Source organism: Callithrix jacchus, chromosome 14, assembly GCF_049354715.1.
Source record: "Callithrix jacchus isolate 240 chromosome 14, calJac240_pri, whole genome shotgun sequence".
Classification (NCBI taxonomy): domain Eukaryota; kingdom Metazoa; phylum Chordata; class Mammalia; order Primates; family Cebidae; genus Callithrix; species Callithrix jacchus.
In genome coordinates, this window is record NC_133515.1 from 94,605,998 (window position 1) to 94,628,737 (window position 22,740).

A 22,740-nucleotide genomic window follows, 5' to 3' on the forward strand; every position below is an offset into this window, starting at 1 on the left:
AACACCAAGGGGACCCTGGGGCCCTAGGCTGGGGGCCTGTGTCTTCCCTGAGCCTCCCTTTTTAAAGGGAATTAGATATGACTCCAGCCCAGCCCTTATATGTGGCCTCAATGGGAGCCATGGCTGGATCCTAAACAAATTCAAGTTGCCCAAATCCCACAGAGTCCAGGGAGCCGTGGCACCTGCTGGCTGCCTCCCGTCTGCAATGAGCGGTTCTGATGGGGCACCTATAGGGGTGCAGCCCAGGAAACGCAGAGGGGGAAAAACACCAGGCCCTGAAAGAGCTGAGTGGGGCAGACAGGGAAATGGGTGCTTCCCACACAGCAGGAGGAAGGCTGTCTGACGAGGAGGAGGGCAGAAGACAGACGGGGAAGAAGGGAACACTCTGCCCATGAATGTGGGTGGGGGGAAGAGGTCAAAGTATTGTCTTAGTCCTTTCGGGCTGCTATAAAAACTGCTCTAGACTGGGTGACTTACAAACAACAGAAATAGATAGCTCACAGTTCTGGAGGCTGAGAAGACCAAGGTCAAGGCATCAGTTGATTTGGTGTCCAGCGAGGACCTGCTGCCTGGTTCACAGACTGCTGTCTTCTCACATGTGCTCACTTGGTGAAAGTGGCAAGGTGGCTCCCTGGAGCCTCTTTTATAAGGTCACTAATCCTATTCATGGCAGCTTTACCCTCATGACTTAATCCCTGCTCTAAGGCCTCACCTCCTGATACCAGAGCCTTGGGGTTTGGGTTTGAGCAGGTGAATAGAATCTTGGAGGAACACGAATATCCAGATGGTAGCAATAAGCTTCCTGGAGGAGGCGGCTAGGGTCTTGAAAGGTAGCTAGAGTTTTGATGAAGCAGCTACTACCAAAATACAAAAGGGCCAAGGCAGGAGCCGGAGGGGTCTGGTATGGCCAGAGGTGAGATGGGAGCCGAGTCAGGGGGAAGGAGGGGAGACTTGTGAGAGCTTTAGCAGTTTGAGTCACATCCTGTGGGTCAGCACTTTTCAAGCTACTGTGTCCTAAGGAGCCCTAGGTTTGGTGGAAAGGCCTCAGGGCAGGAGGCAAGCCCTGGACCACTCTGCTTTAAATTCCAGGCCCCACACAGGGACAGCTTTGAACTAAGGTCCGAGTGATTAAGAAAGAACCTGAGAAACTGTCATCAGCCATGTGGGAAGCTCCTGTTGGTTAGCCTCAGGCTCTGCCTCCTGACCGTGACCTTTTTTGGCCACTTAGAGGTGACATGACCACCACCTCTGCCCACTTTCCTGCCCAGCAGGGGACTGTGGAGACAAGTCCAGCTAGTGGCACTCTTGGCTTTGAAGCTGGTTGTCTATAGTCTCGTTTGCATTATGTCACAGAAGAGTCAGCAGGAACCAAATATAGACCTAGGGAAGAAACCAGCCATGTTGAGGAAGGGCCGCAGCACAGAGCAGGCTGCAGTCCCTTTGTGGAGTTGGAGGCGGTGAGCCAGGCAGGCAGGCAGGCATGCGTAGGTTGTGGCCAGAATCATTGGTTGCTCCAGGACCGGTAAGGCCCAGCAAAACCCTCCCTCCTCCAGGAAGCCCTCCTGCTGCCTCAGGGGAATGTCTCCCTCTTTCTGTGCCTCAGTGCCTCTGTTAGAGCAGGAGCCACTGTGAGGATGGTGTTCTGCTCCTGCTGAGTACCTGGCGAGGAGTTTTCTATGCATGACCTGGAACCCCAGGGCTGCTAGTAGTCCCCAGGGCACGTTTGTGCAAATTAGAAAAAAAAAAATGCCCCTTCCAGTGGGTAGACATAGCTCTGTCCCAGCGCCATGGTGTTTCTGCAGAACACAGCCATCTGTCCAGCCTGAAAAGGAGATAGCTGCTGTGATCTCCACCTACAGCTGGGAAACTGAGGCCCATATCACATTAGGGTGATTTCTCCCAAGGCTGCCAAAGCTTCCACTCCCTGATCCAGCTGTGTGGGCTACAAGCATGTCTCCCCTGTTCAGGGAAGTGGTGTGCCGGGCTCCATGTCTGTCCTGAGAAGATGCTACAGTCTGAGTGTTTCTGTACCCCCAACAACACGTATGTTGAAATCCTTACTAGTGAGGTGAGGGTATGGGAGGTGGGGCCTTTGGAAGAGCTTAGGGCATGGGGCAGAGCCCTCCTGATTGGAATTAATGCCCTTATCAAAGAGGCCTGAGAAAACTCCCTTGCCCCTTATATCACATGAAGATACAGCAAGACAGCCCTATCTAGGAACCAGAGAGCTGCCCTCCCAGACACCGAAGCTGCTGACACCTTGATCTGGGACTTTCAGCTTCCAGAACTGTGAGAAGTACATGCCTGCCATTTCTAAGCCGCCCCATCCATGGTATTGTGTTGTAGCAGCTGGACAGGACTGAGACGGGACCTCACTTCCTGAGAGTCTCAGAGGGCACTTGGCAAGATTCAGCCAGAGCCCAGCCTTGTTGCTGTAAATCCTGAGCCAGAGGTCAGCCTCTGCCACCAAGCGCGAAGGCCACCTGAGAGACAAAACATAGAGCAAGGCTCTCTCCTAACTGCCCTGTGACTTGAACCCCAGCTGAGGGAAGGAGCCATCTCTCCACTGGGTCATTGAAGCCTTCCCAGCAGGCAGGCCATACCAGCTGCTTCAGACGCACCAAAGTAAACTCAGACCGGCTTTGTGATGCCACCAGCCACTCATGTCAGACCCATTCACCTTCCCTAGGATCTTCTCTCTAGCATCAGGCGTCCATAGACTCACGTGGATGTGGTGTCCAAAGCCCACTCACAAAGCACCCACCCCAGCCTTAGCACACCTGGGCCCTCGCTCTCCCCTGCACCCATCACTAATGGATCACTGCCCTTCTTTCCTGTTGAACCTGGGTTGAAACTCAGAATCCTTCTCAACCCAGTGCCACAGCCAGAGCCATCCGAGTTGGAATTGTGTAAGATGCAACCTACTGTAGCCATGGCCGATGGGATCGATGCCCAGATTTAGAGATGACGAAATTGGGGAGCAGCAGCAGAAGGGACCTTCTGCAAGTCACAGAGCCAGAGCCTGTCAGCAGCAGAGATATGGCAAGAAACCAGAGTTCCTCTTCTGAAATGGAGGCTCTGGTGGTTTCCATCAGGAATGTTTTGGGGGACCCCTCACAGTTAGTGTTGCAGGCCCTGGGGCAGCCCTTGTACATTCCTTCGATGCCTGCCCTGCGGGTCCATATCCCAGTCTTGGGTGCATCAGAAGGACCCAGTCTTCCATCCCTGTGGCAGCCCCAGAGACCAGCAGGGGCAGCAGGGCAGGCCTGACCTTCATATACAGTTCCCTGTGCACACAGGGTGAGAGCAGGTGAAATGGGGGAAGGATGTGGGAGGAAGGGTCAAGGGCCTCGGGTGACTCATGATGTGGGCACAGGGAGTGTTTGCTGAGCCAACATGTCAGGCTTGAAAAACGATCACCTGAGGCTAAAGTGTGGGGGCCTTGTGAGAATCGAGGTGCACCAGGAGCTTCAGGTGGGGCCACATGATCTGGGGGTGTCTGCAAAGGCTTCTGGTAGCTCAGCACTCAGCCTGGCAAACTCCTGCTCATTCATTCATTCATTCATTCAGCCAAGGCTGACTAGTGTCAAGTATTGTTCTAGCCGCTGGGACACAGTAGTGAACACAACTGACAAAGCATGCCTGCGGCCTAGGGGAGGGGAGACAATGAGCGACATAAAGGAGAAGCAGGCGCGTGTGATGGTGATGAGTGGTAGGGAAGAGAGAAGGCAGGTGAGGAAGAGGGAGTGTTCCAGGAGGGTTGCAAGTTTATGCAACGTGGCCAGGGAGGGCCTGGCCATAACAAATGATCAGCTAAACCTGACGATGGTGGATGCATGTGGATCTTGTGGGAAAGGCCAGCACCTGCCAAGGCCCCTAAGCAGGAACAGCATGGTGTGCTAGGGGGACAGAAGGGATGGGGCTGGAGATCAGGGGGATGGGGCTGGAGATCGGGGTGATGGGGTGGACAGCGGGAGGTTGGAGGTAAGGGGTGAGGCCAGATCCTGAAGGGCCTTGAAGCACAGAGTAATGACCTGGGATTTTCCTTAGAGAGATGGTATCATGGGTTGAATTGTTTCCCCCAAAATGTCATGTTCACATCCTAACCCCCGGAATGTGGGAATGTGACCTTATTTTGAAAAGGAATCATCTACAGATGTAATTAAATTAAGGATCTCAAGATGAGATCATCCTGTGTTATCCAGGTGGGCATTAAATCCAATCACAAGTGTTTCGGTAAGAGACACACAGTGGAGAAGAGAAGGCCATGTGAAGGCCGAGGCAGGGATGGGAGTGGTGCTGACACCAGTGGGGGAATGCCAGGAACAGGAAGAGGCAAAGAAGGAGCCTCTGTGGGAGCGGGGTCCTGCTGACACCTTGATTTCAGACTTCTGGCCTTCAGGACTGTGAGAGGAGACTTTTCAAGCCACCCAGTTTGTGGTCATTTGCTCTGGCTGCCCTGGGAAAATGATCCTGATGGGGAGCCCTTGGAAGATCTTGAGTGGAGGAGCTTAGAGGATCCTCCTGGGCTTAGAGGATCATCCAGATCTGTGTAGGGAAGTCTGAGCCGGGCAGGGACAGAGTGGTCACAGAGTCACTCCGGTGATGCAGGTGACTGATGGCTAGAAAGAGTGATGGATGGGAGAGATCCAAGATGGCTGATTACTAGCAGCTCAGGATTGTAGCTCCCAGTGAAAGCGCAAAGAATGAGAGGACGCCACACTTTCAGATGAATTTTTGTTGCTCACGGACCAGGAGATTCCCAGTGGAGGAGCCCCACGGGTCACCAGTGCGACTCTTGTGGCCGGCGTGGCGGTTCTTGGTGCAGAGTAAATGGGACTCGGTCCCCTTTTGGTCGACGTTTGGAGCTCTATGAAGGCAGAGTTGCCTATTCAGCTGATTGAAAAAGGGACTCAAGAAGGAAGCCAGACTGGAGATTCCTGGGTGGAAAAGCACCATGAATCTTAATGCCGCTGTTTTAGCCAGCGCAGTGGGTTGCTCTGATTCCGGCGCTGGTAATCAAAAGTTGGACGTCCACTCAGAGACCTAATTTGAAAGTCGGTAATTACAAAGATGAGAGGTGGATAAATTTACAATGACGGGAAGAAACCAGCGTTAAAAAGGCTGAGAATACCCAAAATCAGAATGCCTCTCCCTCTACAGGGGATCACAGTTCCTCATCAACAAGGGAACAAGGCCTGATGGAGAACGAGTGCATTCCATTCACAGAATTAGGCTTCAGAAAGTGGATAAGAAACTTCTGTGAGTTAAAAGAACATGTTCTAGCCCAATGTAAAGAAACTAAGAACCTTGAAAAAAGATTTGACAAAATCCTAATGAGAATAGACAATTTAGATAGGAATATAAGTGAATTAATGGAACTGAAGAATACAATATGAGAACTCTGAGAAGTATGCACAGGTTTTAACAGTTGAATTGATCAAGCAGAAGAAAGGATATCAGAGCCGAAGACCAACTTAATGAAATAAAATGAGAAGACAAGATTAGAGAAGAAAGAGTAAAAAGGAATGAGCTAAGTCTCCAAGAAATATGGGACTATGTGAAAAGACCTAATTTATGTTTGATAGGTGTACCTGAATGTCATGAAAAGAATGAATCCAAGCTGGAAAATATTCTTCAGGATGTTATTCAGGGGAAAACTTTCCTAACCTAGTAATGCAGGACAATACTCAACTCCAGGTAATACAGAGAACACCACAAAGATATTCCTCAAGTAGAGCAACCCCAAGACACATAATTGTTAGATTCACCAGGGTTTAAATAAAGGAGAAAATTCTAAGGGCAGCTAGAGAGAAAGGTCAGGTTACCCATAAAGGGAAGCCTATGAGACTCACAGCAGATCTCTCAGCAGAAACCCTACACACTAGAAGAGAGTGGGGGTCAACATTTAATATCCACAAATAAAAGAATTTTCAACCCAGATTCTCATATCCAGCCAAACTAAGCTTCATAAATGAAGGAAAAACAAAATTTTTCACAAATAAACAAGCACTCAGAGATTTCATCACCACCAGGCCTGCTTTATAAGAACTTCTGAAAGAAGCACTATACACAGAAAGGAACAACCAGTATCAGTCATCCCAAAGACTTATCAAAAGGTAAAGAGTATCTCCATAATGAAGAATCTATATCAACTCATGGGCAAAATAGCCAGCTAGCATTAAACGACAATATTAAACTCACAAACATCAGTATTAATCCTAAATTTAAATGGATTAAATGCCCCAATCAAAGACACAGACAGGCAAATTGAATAAAAAGTCAAAACCCATCGGCATGCTATATCCAGATCCATCTCATAAGCAAGGACACACAAAGACTCAAAACAAAGGGTTGGTGGAAGACTTATCAATCAAATGGAGAGGAAAAAAAAAAACCCAGAAGTTGTAACTTTCGTCTCTGACAAAATAGACTTTAATAGTAACAAAGACTAAAAGAAACAAAGAAGAACATTACATAATGGTAAAAGGACCAATGCAACAACAGGAGTCAATGATCATAAATAAATATGTGCTCAATATAGGAGCACCCAGATACATAAGACAAGTTCTTAATGACTTATAAAGAGACTTGGACTCCCACACAATAATAGCGGGAGACTTAGACACCACATTGTTAATATTCGATGGATTAATGAGATAGAAAATTAACAGGGACGTCTATGATTTGAACTCAGACCTGGAACAAGTAAACTCAGTGAATATTTATAGAATTCTTCACCCGAGGTCCACAGAACATACATTTTTTTTCAGTATCACATTACACCTATTTTGAAAGTGACTACATACTTGGAAGTAAATCACTCTTCAGCATTTGCATAGCATTTTACAGACTTAAACCAAATATTGGTTGGCTGTTTATTTGTTATTTTCTTCCCTTATTCCTTCCTGTCTCCGCTGTTAAACACAATTATCAGCATAAAAGAGGTTTTTAATACCTATTTTTAGATTGTATTCCAGCCTGGGCAATAGAGCAAGACTCCCGTTCTCTCTCCCCCTTTCTCTTTCTCTTTCTTTAAAAAAAAGAAAGAAAGAAAGAAATGCGCTTATTTAATGTCATGGTGACAAAAGGGAATGTGTTAGAGGAATAAAGCAAAACTAGTTTTCCAGCCATGTCCTATCTCTTCAAACTTCTGGTCAGAAATAATAAATGTTCATTCTGATCAAATTCTATTGTCCAAAGTAAGTTATAAATTGAGTTTACATACAAGATCAGGAAGCATAATTCCATCAAAGAAAGGTCTACAAAAAAAAGAAAAAGAAAGAGTGATGGATGGAGGATGTCACAAGAAAGGGACAAGCCTGAAAGGGAGGTAGAAATGGGTGGGGCGGGGGAGGTGGATGGCCAGATGGGGAATCCGTTGAGGAAACCTGGGGGCTGTGATGGATTTTGTGATGCAAACTCTGCCTCCTGGGTCAAAGCGATTCTCTCTAGTGCCTCAGCTCCCAAAAAGCTGGGATTATAGACATGCATTACCATGCCTGGCTAATTTTTGCAACCCTGCTGGGGCTGGGAGCAGGGAGCATATGCTAGAGAGGGGCTCGGGAGAACAGTGTGACCAAGGGAGGTGTCCTCCTGGAAACCTTCACTCCAGCCTAGAAGCACAGGATAAAAACCAACCTCCTCTAGGGCCAGCTTTCTGGCCTGGATGCTGGGGCTGCTCTGTCCTTGGACCATCCACAGGACACGTTGTTGAACCATCAGATTTTACAGCCTCCCCCATGCAGCCACCTGTGGCTATGTTTGCTGGTCAGAAACTCTCAGAAGTTTCTGAGAGGCCAGGTGCAGTGGCTTGGGCCTATAATCCCAGCACTTTGGGAGGCAGAGGTGAGCAGATTGCTTGAGGCCAGGAATTCAAGTCCAGCCTGGCCAACATGGTGAAACCATATCTCTACTGAAAATACAAAAATTAGCTGGGCATGGTGGCACATGTCTGCTTTTTTGGGAGGCTGAGGCACGAGAATCACTTGAACCCAGGAGGCAGAGATTACAGCAAGCCAAGATCGTGCTACTACACTCTGGCCTCTGGGCGACAGAGCAAGACCCTGTCTCAAAACAAACAAACAGACACACAAACAAGTCTCTCAGAGCTCCAGAGAGACAGAAAGTGTCAGCAACATGTGTGGTCAGCCAGAACTTTGACAATAAACACCTGGTCTTGGTGTCATGGGCAACTTCCAAGTCTCGGGGCTCCCAGAATCCAAGTGGTTGTGGCTTCGTGGTGCTGGTGGCCACACCCAGGTTTGAGGCTTTTTGTGGTCTGGCGGTGCACGGGTTCAAGCAAGACCCAATCCTGTTTCCATAAAGCAGGAGCGAGGCCTTGGAGTATGCAGGGAGAGTGCCATGGGAGGGCTGTTTCTGCCTGGAAGATGACAAAAGGGCTCTTTCCTTGGCAGCTCCCGTGGAGGAAGGGGCTGGCGGCACCCCAGGCACACAGGCACAGATGGAGGCGTCCCTCTCCAGTGGCTGGGGCAGGCTGATTCCGCCTCCTGCATTTGGAGCAGTTGTAAGCTATCAGGGCCTGGCTGGCTGGCTCCAGGCCTCCCAGCAGCCTGCCCTGCTGTCTTGGCCTGAGGCTGGCAATCGTCCCCTGGGCTCTGCAGTGCTCATCACTGGGGCTCCTGCCACAGCATGGGGACTGGGGCAGCCTGATGGACAAAGGCTGGACAGGAAAGCAGGGAGATGCAGTTTTCTGAATTCCCTCCCTTGACTGAATAGGAATCTTAGCACCTAAACAAGTCCGTGCAGAGTCCAGATTGTGCTCTCTGCCCTAGGTCCAGGAGGTCCATCTCTTTGAGCATCGGTTTTCTCCAATGCCAAGTGGAGACAATAAATTGCACTTTCCAGGTTCCAACAAGGATTGCCAAAGTTGGCATCCTCGGTGTCTAGCCTGGCTCAGCTGCCCAGGTGTTTCCTGGATACGTTCTCACTGGATCCACACCGGGTTGACTCTGGATCTGTGGAAATTCATATGGGCCCAGTTGCACAGCCTGTCCCAGCCCACATGTCCAGCTCTGCCTATGTGAGGACCTGTCAGATGGGTTGGGCGAGGCCGTGAGGAGGAGGTGGAGTATGGGGAAGTGACCTGGTGAGGTTGACACAGCAACAACTGGGAAAAGAAATGGCCAAGGGGAGTGAGGCCGAGGGGCTTCTCTGGGATGAGGGAGTGAGGTGAGGCCCCACAGGCACTGGGTCCCTTCATCCTTTGGCAGAACAGAACAGTCCTGAGAGGCTGGGTGCACTCCGTGATAGAAGGTGCCTCCAGCCTCAGCAAAGAACAGATGGAGGATGCCCCTCACACACCGCCGGTCTCCCTGAGACCCTGGAAAGCTGGGTAGAGGTGGAGCCCACAGCTGCCTTGGAATCCAGGAAGGCAGTGGGGAAGATAGTGGCGAATGAGGATTAGGCCCAAGTCTGGGGTCATGGCAGCACCAAAGAACACACACAGAGCCCAGGGGTGCAAACCACTCAGACAGAAGAACCGGTGCTGAAGGCCCACAGCCTCTGCCTCAGCAGCCCCCTCTGCCTGCCTGGAGGGTGGGGTGACTCCAGCATGGGCAGCCCGAGAGCTGCTGAGGCCTGGGTGGTCTCTAACATGCTAGCCTCCTTCATTCATTCACTCTGGATGTTAATCAAGCATTAACTCTTCACCAGGCTCCTGGGCACAGCAATGAACTGAGAGCCACTGGGACCTATTGTTCCTAGCACCTCCAGGAGTGTCCAGCGTCATCTCTCTCTTCATATGAGGCAGGAAAGCCTCAACTGCCCCCACTCCAACTTCCCCGCAATCCTCCCGTTCCCTGACAGCTGTGAGGAGTCAGGGTCCTATAGCTGCAAGGCTCCCCGTCCCAGGCCTTGGGGGAGGCCATTTATTGTGTAGGTGTGTGATCTGGTGGGTGGGCTCTAGGGGAGGGCAGAATCAGTTCCCCTCATGCAGGGCTGCATGGCTGGAGGGAGGTCCATGCTCCCTTCTAGGGACAGTCCGCCTGTGGCAGCCCCTGCCATCCAGTCCCTGGCTCCCTGATGCTAGAGCACTAGAACAACGCCCCTCCCGGCAGCCCTCCTGTGGGGCAGCAAAGAGGTTAATGGAGAGTATTATACATATAGTGCATGCATGCGCGCGCGCACACACACACACACGTTTTGGTGACAAAATCCCAGGAGGGGTGATGACAGGATGTGTGTGACTGCCCAGTCTCTCCACACCGGGCTCCCAGCTCAGAGGAAGGCAGCCATTCCCCAGCCCTGCCACTGTCAGACCCTGTCCAGCACCCAGGGACATTCCTCCTCCCTGCAGTGGGATCCGAGTCTCCAGGTCCCCTGCCTGACAGCTGACACCTGTGCCCTGACTCAGTGCTGAGTAGCAAGGTGGAGGTGCAGTGGAGGCACCTGGGCTGGGGTGGGGCCTGGCAAAGGCCCGGGTCAGTGTAAGAGGAGTCTGGAGAAGGGAAGGTGAGAGCCCTTGAATGCTGGCCTTGGGGAGGTTCCTGCCCATCCTTAACCTCATGGTTAAGGCAACTCTCGGCCCTGCCTCCTGGCCCTCCGGACCAGCAGACAGAGCCTGCTCCAGTGCTTGCCCCAGCTTAGAGCTGCTGGGCTGGACAGGGGTAGGGGCCTGAGGGCTGTGTGACACTGAGAACATTCTGCATTGCATGTCGGCCACAGGAGCCACCAAGCACAACAGGGCAGGCAGGCTGAGGAACTGCCGGTGCTGCTCTGGGGGCCTGGCCCATGGTCAGGCTGTGCCTTTGTCCTCACAGGTGGCCACACACTCCAGGGAGGCTGTGCAGGGTAAGCTCGGCTTGGTCTCCTCCTGAGGGCCCTCCTGCCCCCGTAAGCCTCGGCCTCCCTGCAGGGGCTGCTGTGCTGGCAGCCAGCTCAGCTTCCGGGACTCGAGGACACGCCTTGTGGCCCTTCCCACTCTCTTCACCACCATTACAGGGAAAGTTTCTCTAGAAAAAACTCTGGGACCCACAGAAGTGTCTCCAGCTTCCAGCGTTCCCTATGACCTGACACAGAAACAGCAGACAGAGCAGCCCCGTTCTGGAGGGGCGTGGTCTGGTACACACCTCAGTGCCTTAGGGTTTGAGCCACTTAGAATTCTTTATCCTCTGAATCTCAGGGCTGGGGTGCTTATCACCCTAGAACTTGATGTTGTTGTTTTTATGTTGTCGTTGTTGTTGTTTTTTGAGATGGTATTTTGCTCTTGTTGCCCAGGGTGGAGTGCAATGGCACGATCTCGACTCACTGCAACCTCTGCCCCCCAGGTTCAAGCAATTCTCCTGCCTTAGCCTCCTGAGTAGCTGGATTACAGGCATGCGCCACCACGCCTGGCTAATTTTGTATATTTAGTAGAGACAGGGTTTCTCCATGTTGGTCAGGCTGGTCTCAAACTCCCTACCTCAGGGGATCCGCCTGCCTCGGCCTCCCAAAGTGCTGGGATTACAGGCATGAACTTGGTGCCACACCCAGCCCGAACTTGGTGTTTTTAGATCTGCAAGAGACATTATTGATAACACAGCCATCCTGGCCCTTGGACAACCCAGAGGTTGTCCAGCCTCACTGGCTAGCTGCCACTTATGGGAGTCTTGTCCCTCAGTCGATTTTCAGATTCATCTGGTGCCAGGTCTGATCTCTGGACCAGCAGTCTGTGGCAGTGCCCACCCAGCCTACAGGGGAGCAGAGCTCAGTGACCGGGAACATGTGGGGAGACCCAGGAAAGCTCAGCCCTTAGGTCATGTTTAGTGTCCAGAGTGAGGGAGGTTGGAGGCCTCCCCATGTCAGAGCCCTTGACAGCAGTTTCAGAGAGACATTGGCACCCTGCAGGGTGCTCAGAGGAGGATGTGTCAGATGGTGAAGGCCCTGGCAGTGACCATGAGGAGTGGCTGAACTCGGGATGGGCTATCCTGCGAAGTGAAGGCTCAGACTGGGGACCTGCTCATTGCTGACAAATCTATGCACCTATCCATGCGAAGCAGGGCTCATGATCCATTCCGTGGTCTCCAGGGCAAGGCTAAGGCTGAAGAGGGAGCAGAAAGGGGAGAGTTTGATGCCCAGATGGAAGGGATGGAGAGACCAGTGCTGGGTTAGTGGTGACTTTGGGGCCAATCCTGCTGCCTCAGTGGTCAGCATCTGGTCCCCACTGGAGGTCATGAGACATGGAGGTCATGAACGCCCTGCTTCCTCCACCTGGCAGCCCTCCCCCCGAGGAAGTCAGGCTCTCAGAATGCTGAGCCTGCCTCAGCCTGGGACCTTGGGGACAGGCCTCAGTGAGGTTAGGGGGACTCCAGGCAAGCCCTCTGAGTAGAGATGTCCTGTGCCTTTACCTCACATGGCTTTTGGAGAGCTTGCTTTTTGAGATAGTACTGACAGGCTCGAGAGGAGGGCAGAGGGGCTGTAAGCTCCCACGTGGCTGATGTGTGCTCCCCAGAGGGAAATGGAACCATGGGGCCCTGTGAGCTGCCAGCAGAAAAATCGATTTGAAAGGCTGGGTGTGGTGGCTCACCCCTGTAATCCCAGAAAAATCAGCTTTGGGAGGCCAAGGCAGTTGGATGACTTGAGGTTAGGAATTTGAGACCAGCCTGGCCAACATGGTCCCATCTCTGCTAAAAATACAAACAAACAAACAAACAAACAAAAAATTAGCTGGGCATGGTGGCAGGTGCCTGTAATCCCAGCTATTCAGGAGGCTGAGGTGGGAGAATCACTAGAACCACAAGGCAAAGGTTGCAGTGAGCTGAGATCATGCCACTGCAATCCCACCCAGGCAACAGAGTGAGACTTCGTCTTAAAAAAAATTGGCTTGGGGAGATCGATCCAAGATGGCTGACCACTAACAGCTCAGGATTGTAGCTCCCAGTGAAAGCTCAGAGAACGAGACAACGCCACATCTTTAGACGAATTTTCGTCACTCACCGATCAGCCGATTCCCAGTGGAGGAGCCCTATGGGTCACCAGCGCGACTCTTGTGGCCGCCGCAGCGGTTTTGCCGGCGTCTCGGCGCAGGAGCTCTTCACGCAGAGCCAACGGGACCGCTTCCCCTACTGACTGGAGTTTGGAGCTCTGGAAGTCAGAGCCGCTTGTTGCGGACTCAAGAGGGAAGCCAGACCAGAGATTCCCGGGCAGAAGAGCGCCATCAGTCTTATTGCTGCTATTTAGGCTGCCACAGTGTGTTGCTCGGATCCCAGCACTGGGAATCAATAAGTCGGACGTCGACTCAGAAACCTAATTAGAAAGGCGGTTCATCTACAATGAAGGGAAAAAAACAGCCTGAGAAGGCCGAGTATACTCAAAATCAGAACCCATCAGCAACGGAACAAGCCCTGATGGAAAAGGACTCATCAGTAACGGAACAAGCCCTGATGGAAAAGGACTGTGTTCCATTATCTGAAGTAGGCTTTAAAAGGTGGATGATAAGAAACTTCTGGGAGTTAAAGGAACTTGTTCTAACCCAATGTAAAGAAACTAAGAACTTGGAAAAAAGGTTAGATGAAATGTTGAAAAGAATAGACAATACAGAGAGGAATACAAATGAACTTATGGAGTTGAAAAATACAACACGAGAACTTAGTGAAATATGTACAAGCTTAAACAGCCAAATGGATCAAGCAGAAGAAAGGGTATCAGAGGTCGAAGACCAACTTAATGAAACAAAACAAGACAAGAATAGAGAAAAAAGGATAAAAAGGAATGAGCAAAGTCTCCAAGCAATATGGGGCTATGTGAAAAGACCTAATATACGTTTGATTGGTGTACCTGAATGTGACGGAGAGAATGAAGTCAAGCTGGAAAATACTCTCCAGGACATTATCCAGGAAAATTTTCCTAATTTAGCAAAGCAGGACACTATTCAACCCCAGGCAATACAGAGAACACCACAAAGATATTCCTCAAGAAGACCAACCCCAAGGCACATAATCGTTAGATTCACCAAGATCGAAACAAAGGAGAAAATATTAAGGGCAGCCAGAGAGAAAGATCAAGTTACCCATAAAGGTAAGCCTATTAGGCTTACAGCAGATCTCTCAATGGAAACTCTACAAGCTAGAAGAGAGTGGGGGCCAATATTCAATATACTTAATCAACAGAACTTTCAGCCCAGAATTTCATATCCTGCCAATTTAAGCTTTACATTTGAAGGAAAAATAAAATCTTTTAGGAACAAGCAAGTACTCAGAGATTTTATTACCACCAGGCCTGCTTTACAAGAACTTCTAAAAGAAGCATTATACACAGAAAGGAACAACCAGTATGACCCTTTCTAAAAATACACCAAAAAGTAAAGAGCATTAACATAAAGAAGAATTTTTATCAACAAAAGGACAAAATTGCCAGTTAATATCAAATGGCAGCAACCCTAAATTTAAATCGACCAAATCTCCCAATCAAAAGATACAGACAAAATCTAACGGTATATCCAAAGATATACATAGACTCAAAATAAAGGGTTGGAAAAAAAAAAACGTACCAACCAAATGGAGAGCAAAAATAAATAAATAAAAAGCAGGAGTTGCAATTTTCACATTTGACAAAATAGATTTCAAAGCTATAAGGATACAAGGATAAAAGGATTAATGTAATAATAAGAGAGCTTAACACCCAGGTACATAAGACCCATAATGAGATTTAGATTCAACGAGACAGAAAATTGATAACGATATCCGGGACTGGAACTAAGATCCAGAACAAATAAACTCAATAGAGCTCTCCATTTTAAACACACAAAATATACATTAGCCACAAAATCTAATGATATATCTAAAGATATACAAAGACTCAAAACAAGGGGATGGAAAAAAACTCACCAACCAAATGGAGAGCAAAAATAAATAAATAAAAAGCAGGAGTTGCAATTCTCACACTTAATAAAATAGATTTCAAAGCTACAAGGATGCAAGGGTAAAAGGATTAATGTAACAATAAGAGATCTTAACACCCAGATACATAAGACCCATAATGAGATTTAGATTCAACGAGACAACAAATTGATAACGATATCCAGGACTTGAACTCAGAGCCAGAACAAATAAACACAATAGAGGTCTCCATTTTAAACACATAAAATATGCATTAACCACTTTAAACACTCATAATATTGATCGGCCATTATTGAAACCCATTTTAGGAATGAAGTAATATTCCTTTTTCTCTCTTTTTCTTTTTTTACCCTTCTTTCTCTCTTCTTCCCTCAAAAAAAAAAAAAAAAAAAAAAGAAAAAGAAAAATATTTAACCCAACCTCAAATAACTTGTGTAGATTTTAACACCAATATCAGAGATGGACATTTTCCCCCAAAACTAAAATGAACATGTAAAAAAAATAAAAATAAAAATAAAAATAAAATTGGCTTGGAATAATTCAGAAGACACTGTTCTTCAATATGAAATAAAAGCATGTATATTATTTTAAAAGTAGCCTTTACTTTTGTTCCAGTTATAGAAGTGAGATATGTTTGATATAGAAAATTGTGCAAATATAGAAAAGCATAGACAATTAACATCACTTTTAATCCTGTCATCTATATAAAATATATTTCGGTCTTTTTTTCTTTTTAAACATCTTGGAAAGACAGGTCCACTTCCATTGGTGACCAGCTTGGGGTGCCCTAGTGTTCACAGGCTGGCCCCCGAGGACTGGAAAGGGTCCTATGTCCTGGGCTAGAGATAGGTGTCCTGTGTCCTGGACTGGGGATGGGTGTCCCGTGTCCTGGGTGGAGGAGATTGTGGGATGGCCAGATGGTTGGTGGAAGAGGGCTAGAGGCTCAGGCGGGGAGAAGCTTTCTTTCCCAGGACAGAGCTGCCCACGCATTATGTCCCCTCTGCCAAGACACTGGGCTCAGTGGTCAGGCTCCCCACAGCTCCTGACAACTTGGATTGTGCCTGTCACAGTGGTCTGATTCTTAATCCATGGTCCCTGATACTTTCTGGGCCACTGACCTACCATGGGACCAGGGCCACTGCCATTGGTGAAACAAAACATCCTGCTCTCCAGCCCTGTCCCCCTCAGCCTCTCCACAGACACCTCCCAGGTTCCCAGCCTCACCTCCATCCTCTAACCCATGAAGTGGTCTCATGGCATCCCTGCCATCCTCAGAAGAGCAGGGGATGCTGTCAGGGTCTTGCTCTCCCCACCAAAGATGGGCATGGTTGATGGCCATTATGTTTCCACGTGGCCATGTCATTCATTCATCTACACGTGCTTGCTAAGACTGGGCTCGTACGCTTTGCAGCCTACTTTTCTCACTTTTGTTTCTTTTCATTTGCATAAACAGTGTTCAGAAAGACCATTTGAAATGACTATATCCTATGATCATACAGACATATCATAATGTATTTATTCCTCTGAGAATATCTGGGCTTGCGACTTTTACTATTTGACACCCCCTTTTTATTGATCATCTTTGTACATAATTTTTTGGTCTGAATTTCTCATTATTTCCTTAGAGAAAATTTTGAGACATTTTGGTTTTGTTGTTAAATATCCTGGGTATGTGTTGCCACAATGTTTCCAAAAATGTTGCCCCTGAGTTACATGCCAGCCTCAGCCCAGGTTTGAGAGGGCTGCTGTCATGGTCTGCACCAGCTTGTGGTAACACCAGCCAAGCCGGTCTTATTATCTGAAGGTCAAATAATGGTATTCCAAAATTATAACGTATACGATTGCTAACAAAACACAAATATTCTTACTTATTAAGCCATTTTAAACTTCCTTGGTTGATTACCGGTTTTCTTTGCCTGTTTTCCTAACAAGGTTTTGATGGATTTATTTAAAAATCATTTGATGCACTCTCGTATGTCGTCATTTTGGTAACTGTTCCATGTGTGTTGCTTAATTTTTGCTTTTGGAAGCTCTTAATGTACCAAAGCTTAATATTATTATACTGTCAATGCTGTTGGTTTTTCTTTTTGTGACATTGTTAGTTAGAAAGTCCTTCCCGGGAAATGGCTTTTTAAGTGGGTCAAAAGGTTGCCTTTTCCTCTTTTTGGGCTCTCTATTTTTGGTAAATTCTAAACAAACATCCTTTTCCCAAATACCATTTTCCCGGGAACATCTGGAATGCACTTGCTTTTATTTCTTCTTCCCCAGAGGCCGGTGTGTTGGGGTGGGAAGAGGCTCTCACACTGAGATGACTCTGAGCGGAGAAACTGGACGGGGGAGGCTTGAGCTTCAGAAACAGCCCCTTCCCCAGCTTCAAAGCGGCCATGCTCTGTTCTGAAAGATGTCTGGCCTTTCCCGCCAGAGACATAAAAACATTGTCCAAAAGCCTCTTAAATGTGATGTGTCTGCATCGTGAGACATTTTGAGAAGGTCCCTCAGACCCCCTCAAAGGGCAGTGCAGTCCAGGCTCCTTGGAGGAGGAGGTGCCTTGAAGGCCTGTGAGTCCACACACATGGGTTTAGCCTCTTGCATCTTGCCATGAGGCCACTGGAACCTTGGAGTCTGTGGCTGGGCCTCGGGAGTGCAGTCATCGTGTATGGCACTGCAGAGTGTTTGCTAGGCTCAAAGCCGGGATCTGTGAGTTCTAGCCCCAGCCCTGCCTCCCCCCAGCTGTGTGAGCTCTAGGGGTCTCCTTTCCATGAAAGGAGGAGCAACACCCACTGTGCAGGGTTGTGTCAGAATCAGACGACACACGGCACAGTGCCTTGTGGCGCGCGTGGCACACAGTAGGCATGATGGAGTGTATTCATCACATGATGGGGCTGCTGCTGCCGGTGAATGGTACTGTGCACACTGTCACCTGGGAAAGGAACAAGGCAAAATGGCCAAGTGTGGGGCTGAGAGGAGAGCTGAGATCACTGCAGGATCTTCACCGTTATTTTTCTGGTATTTCGAGATATCAGCTTCTCTGTCCTCAAAGCATCAGGAAGTGGATTTCAGAACAGGAAATCTGATGTTGTGGCAAAGCAAAGCGGCTTCGAAGGCAAGAGCTGAGCTCCTGCATTTCAGAGTCTGCCACTTGCCAATCGTGTGACTTGGGCAAGTTACTTATCTTCTCTGTGCCTCTGTTTCTTCCTCGGAAAATGATGCTATTAGCAGTGTGCTTCCTGTAGTGTGTTGTGGGGATTAAATTATGCTTGCAGAGTTAAGGCAAACAGTTATCTTCCAGACTGGGATGCTCTTGAGAGTAAAAGGAGGCACTGTTGATCACTGTACCTGTAACCTGGGATTATCCCAGGCAAATATGGCTACATGTGTAAAACCCTCAGTGATGTGAGCTGTGTCTGTGACCTCTCTCCACAGCTGCAGAGGCCCACATTAGACCTAGATGAGAACCATGAACTTGTCAACAGAGGGCTCTGGACAGAGTCGGAGAAGGAGCTAAGATCCACAGCCACGGCTCTGAGGTGGCAGCCAGGAGCAGCCAGAGCCTCTACAAGCCATGCCCTTTCGAAGGCTGTCCTTAGTGGGAGGAGGTGATGAAGGAGCAAGTACCTTGCCCTGTGTGGACTGCCCCTCTCCATTTTTGTCCCTTGGGAGCAAGTTAAAGCCAACTCTACATAAGCCAAAGGCTTTGGTTCCAGCCTGAGTCCAGCCCTCCCTTCATCCGCTCCTCCGTGGCTCACATACTGCAGCATCTCACCACCTCGTCCCTTTTATCCTTGAGAAGAGCCCTCATTTCTTCCAAATCCAGAGTGAACAGACACGTGGTGTGTGAGTCCCTCCGGCTGGCCCGTGAGCATAAACACATTCCTGAGCCTGCGCAGGACCCAGGAATGACTCAGGCTTCAGGAATGTGCAATCGGATCCCCTCACTTGGGGTCAAATTCCTAAGGTGAGCAGTTAGCAGACCAAACCAGGAAGCCCTGGATGAGCCTCTGCTTCTCTCAAGGAGAGTCAGGGGTCTGGCCTGGCTCCAGCAGAAACCACATCTTGCCATTGCCACCTCTTGGTTCTGCTCCTCCCCTGCTGACCCGTACAGCCTTAGGCAGTTGGGGGGATGGTGGTGCAGAGGCAGAAGGGGTACACAATGGCCCCCATTCCATGTGCAGGTTCAGTGCTCAGACAGCTGGGGCAGGCAGGCTGAGTCAGCAAGGGCAGGAGGCTGGAGCAGAACTGTGGTGGGACTAGCACACCCCAGTCCTTCCCCAGCCCAGCCCCTGAGCAGTGGGAGGAAGAGATGCCTCCAGACCTAGGACGAAGAGAACACCTCTCTCCTGCGAGCATGGCTGGGCCACGGTGTCCTGGCCTACTGGCCTCTCCAGCACAGCCTCTGGGACACTGGCTGCTTTCTAGAAGCAGCACAGCGGAGCTCCACACTATCTGCATCCCACCTGGCCCAGCCTAGGCCAGGGAGTCTCTGGGGACACAGCCCTGTGTCCTCATTCAGGGCCACAAAGCAATTTAATGAGGAATCTCTTACAATCACAAAAGAAATCCCATGTCGAATGGCTCTGAGGGTGGTCCTGTTGCTGGAGGCTGAAAACACTAATTATGCCTATGCCTGTGAGCCTGGCACCAAACATGGTGAAATTCGGAAACTCTGAGCCATGGGACATAGATAGGAAATGCCATCTCCATATATGTGACAGTGCACAGGTGCTGTGCTGGCCAAGTCCCAGGAGTGACCTGCCTCCCAGGTGATCTCAGACCAGTCAGGGAGAATATGACCTGACAGCATAGTCCACTGAGCACTGGCAGTACCGAGCCCCAGGTGTCATGATGAGGGGCTCCGCTGAGGGTTTGGGGGCCACAGTGAGACCCAACATCTGAATACCCTTCCTCTATTGGGGGACTCACAGGGACGGAGGAGAGCCCACATCCTCCCACCATGAGAGATGATGTGGGCTGGTGCCCTGTCCTCACTCCTCATCTACAGAGATGTGACATGGACTTGACCCACTGGCCCCTTCTCTCTGAACTTTGAATCTGGAAGGAGTGGTGCCAGGCTTCAGGGAGAGGTGCATAGAATTGGTGGGGCCACAGGAACTCAGGAATCCAGTAGTGTCCCTCCAGAGGTGGCAGGTCCTGGTACACCCCCCCGCATGGTGAGATCCAGCTGCGCCCTCCCTGGTTCCTGCCTGGCTCTCCAGCCTTCCTGATAACACAGTGAGTGGCCCCATATCCTTTCATTAGAATCCTTTTCTATGTGAGCTAGCCAAAGCCAGTTTCCGTGGATGGCATCGGAAGGTGAAGTGCAATGAGATAACCTGGGACTGAGAACCCAGCTCAGGACAGCTCAGAAGGGTTGTTCAGAAGTGAGGGACCACCGTGGATGGCACATGCCTGCTCCAGCATCCCTGCTTGCTCAGGGCTGAGGAGAGGCTGGGGTGGCTGAGGTCTTGGTTCTGGGCACAGGGCGGGCTTGGGCTCTCAGGTTAGGCTGAGTGGCAGGTAGGCCCAGAGTATATGGAGGCAGGTCCAGGGCCTAGTACGTGGCAGAGGACCTGGACTCCTCTTGGCCTGCCTGGAGCAGATGGGCTTGTAGGCACTGGCGGCTCTGACCCTGCCAAGAGGGTCCCTGTCTGGGTCTGAACCCCTCAGGAAAGAGGAGGCCCAGCACAGTGGGTGTTTGTCCCTGTCTGATGCTGTCCTTCCCTGGAGCAGGATGAGCTGAGCCCAGTGAGCTGAGGTCACGTCTGCACCATGACAATCCTCCCACTGTCCCTCAGTCGGGACATGCAGTGCCATCCCAGCTGCCCCTTAGCTGATCTCCTAGGTGCCTGTGAAACCCCAGTGGAGAGAGGGTGGGTGGAGTCCCCTGATGACAAGGATGCGGATACAGAGCAAGAGACCATGATGTAATGGGCTGACATGATGGGGAGGGGGAGGGGTGCCTGTCTCTGGGGATCTCTCAGCTGGAAATAGAGGAATTCAATGACCGCCTCCCGCCATGAGACATCTGCAGGGCACTCCCAGATCCTGCTACCCCCACCCCTCCCTCACTTATCTGTGCTGCCTAAGAGGCCCACCCCTGAGGACATCTCTTCCCTACCAATCTCTCTCAGCCACCCACTGTATATCTACAGTAGAGGTATCAGCTCCATCCATGTCAGCCCTCTTTATGGAAGCTCTGAATCCTGGAAGGCTATGCTGAGCTTCCAGAGGCTCTGGGCACAGGAGGCTGTGTCTCTCAAGGCTGTTCTACACTGCCTGTGGCTTCACTTTCTTTTCAGCAGAATGGGAGCCTTCACCTCTGTGAAGGCAGCCCACAGTGTGGTGATCACACCCTGTATAAATCCTCCCTTAATGTGGGGGCACCTGTGACTTATTTCTAGCCAACAGAATCTGGCAAAGGTGAAGGGATTTTGCAGATGTAATTGGGGCCCCAAATCCGTTGACTTTGAGTTAATAAAAATAGACTATTTTTTGCAGGCCTGGCTCAATCTGCTGAAAACCCTTGTAAGAGGGACACGGTTCTTCCTGAGTCAAGTGCCTCACCTTGCAGGCTTGATGGAGTAAGAAGCAGCTGTCTCACAAAAGCCCACTGGGTAAGGGCCAGAGACAGCCTCTAGAACCTGAAGGTGGCCTACAACTAGCAGTAGAAAAGCTAGGGTCACCATCATACAGCTGCAAGGAAGTGCATAGGTAGAAACAGATTCTTCCCCACTTGAGCCTCCAGATGAGATTACAGCCCAGCTGACACCTTAATTGCAGTCTTGTGAGACCCTGAGCAGAGGATCTAGGTCAACCACAGAAGCTGTGAGATAATAAAGGTGTGTTGGCCGGGCACAGTGGTTCATGCCCGTAATCCCCAGCACTTTGGGAGGCCAAGGTGGGCAGATCATGTGAAGTCAAGAGTTTGAGAGACCAGACCAGCCAATATGGAGAAACCCCATCTCTACTAAAAATACAAAAATTAGCCAGGAGTGGTGATGCACCCCTGTAATCCCAACTACTTGGGAGGCTAAGGCAGGAGAATTGCTTGAACCTGGGAGGCAGAGGTTGCAGTGAGCAGAGATTGTACCACTGCACTCTGATCTGGGCGAAAGAGCAAGACTCTGTCTCAAAAAATAAATAATAAATAAATAAATAAATGTGTGTTGTTTTAAGCTGCTAAGTTTGTGGTAATTTTTAATGCAACAATAGAACACTAATACAGACAACGAGATAAATGAAAGGCTTCAGAATATCAGACTGCAGCTTGGAGAGGGAGTGGATGTCCTGACTGCTCCAAGATCAGAACCCTGATCCAAAGCCCCCATCAGACCAGAAGGAGCACCTGGGCAATGGGCAACCTCTGGGACTGAGGACTGGAGCTCTGCCAGTGTGAGAGCCTGCACTGGGGTCTGGTCCAAGTTTTGGTGAAGAGAGACTGCTCTTTGGGAAGGGTGTTGCCTGGAGTGCCTGCCTGACAAGCTGGCATTTGCATGGGACACTGACCTGGGACAGTGTCTTCAGCAGTTCTATCCTTGCTTCAGCAGTGGTATTCTTGGGTCTGGACCAATATCCATGGGGTGAGCTCAGTAGGCATGGGACTCTTGTTCACACAGTCCATGCATACTGAATTTAATTATTGACTTTCAAGAAAAACTTCCAGGTTGCTCATCACTTGTCTGCCTGGGTGTTTACTTCCACCAGCAGCTCCTAAGGATTTCTTTCACTCTCACTTTCTTGTCAGCACTTGATATTATCTGACTTGGTAATTTTTGCCAATCTCATGAGTGTAAAAGACTATCTCATTGTTTTAATTTGCATTTCTTTGATAACTATCCAGGTTGACAACCTCTTCATGAACTTGTTAGTTATTTAGGTTTCCCTTTCTGTGAATTCTTTTTATAAC

At 49.6% G+C, this 22,740-nt stretch overlaps 1 protein-coding gene across 1 annotated transcript in view; it reads left to right on the forward strand.

Annotated features, from left to right (window-relative positions):
* Nucleotides 1–22,009, forward strand: part of HS1BP3 (HCLS1 binding protein 3) — an 81,257-nt gene extending 59,248 nt beyond the window's left edge. The window contains exon 7 of the mRNA XM_035273118.3: nucleotides 18,261–22,009. Coding sequence (XP_035129009.2) covers nucleotides 18,261–18,279 — 19 coding nt within the window. The 3' untranslated portion in view covers nucleotides 18,280–22,009. The remainder of the gene's footprint in view (nucleotides 1–18,260) is intronic.
* Nucleotides 22,010–22,740: the final 731 nt, after the last annotated feature.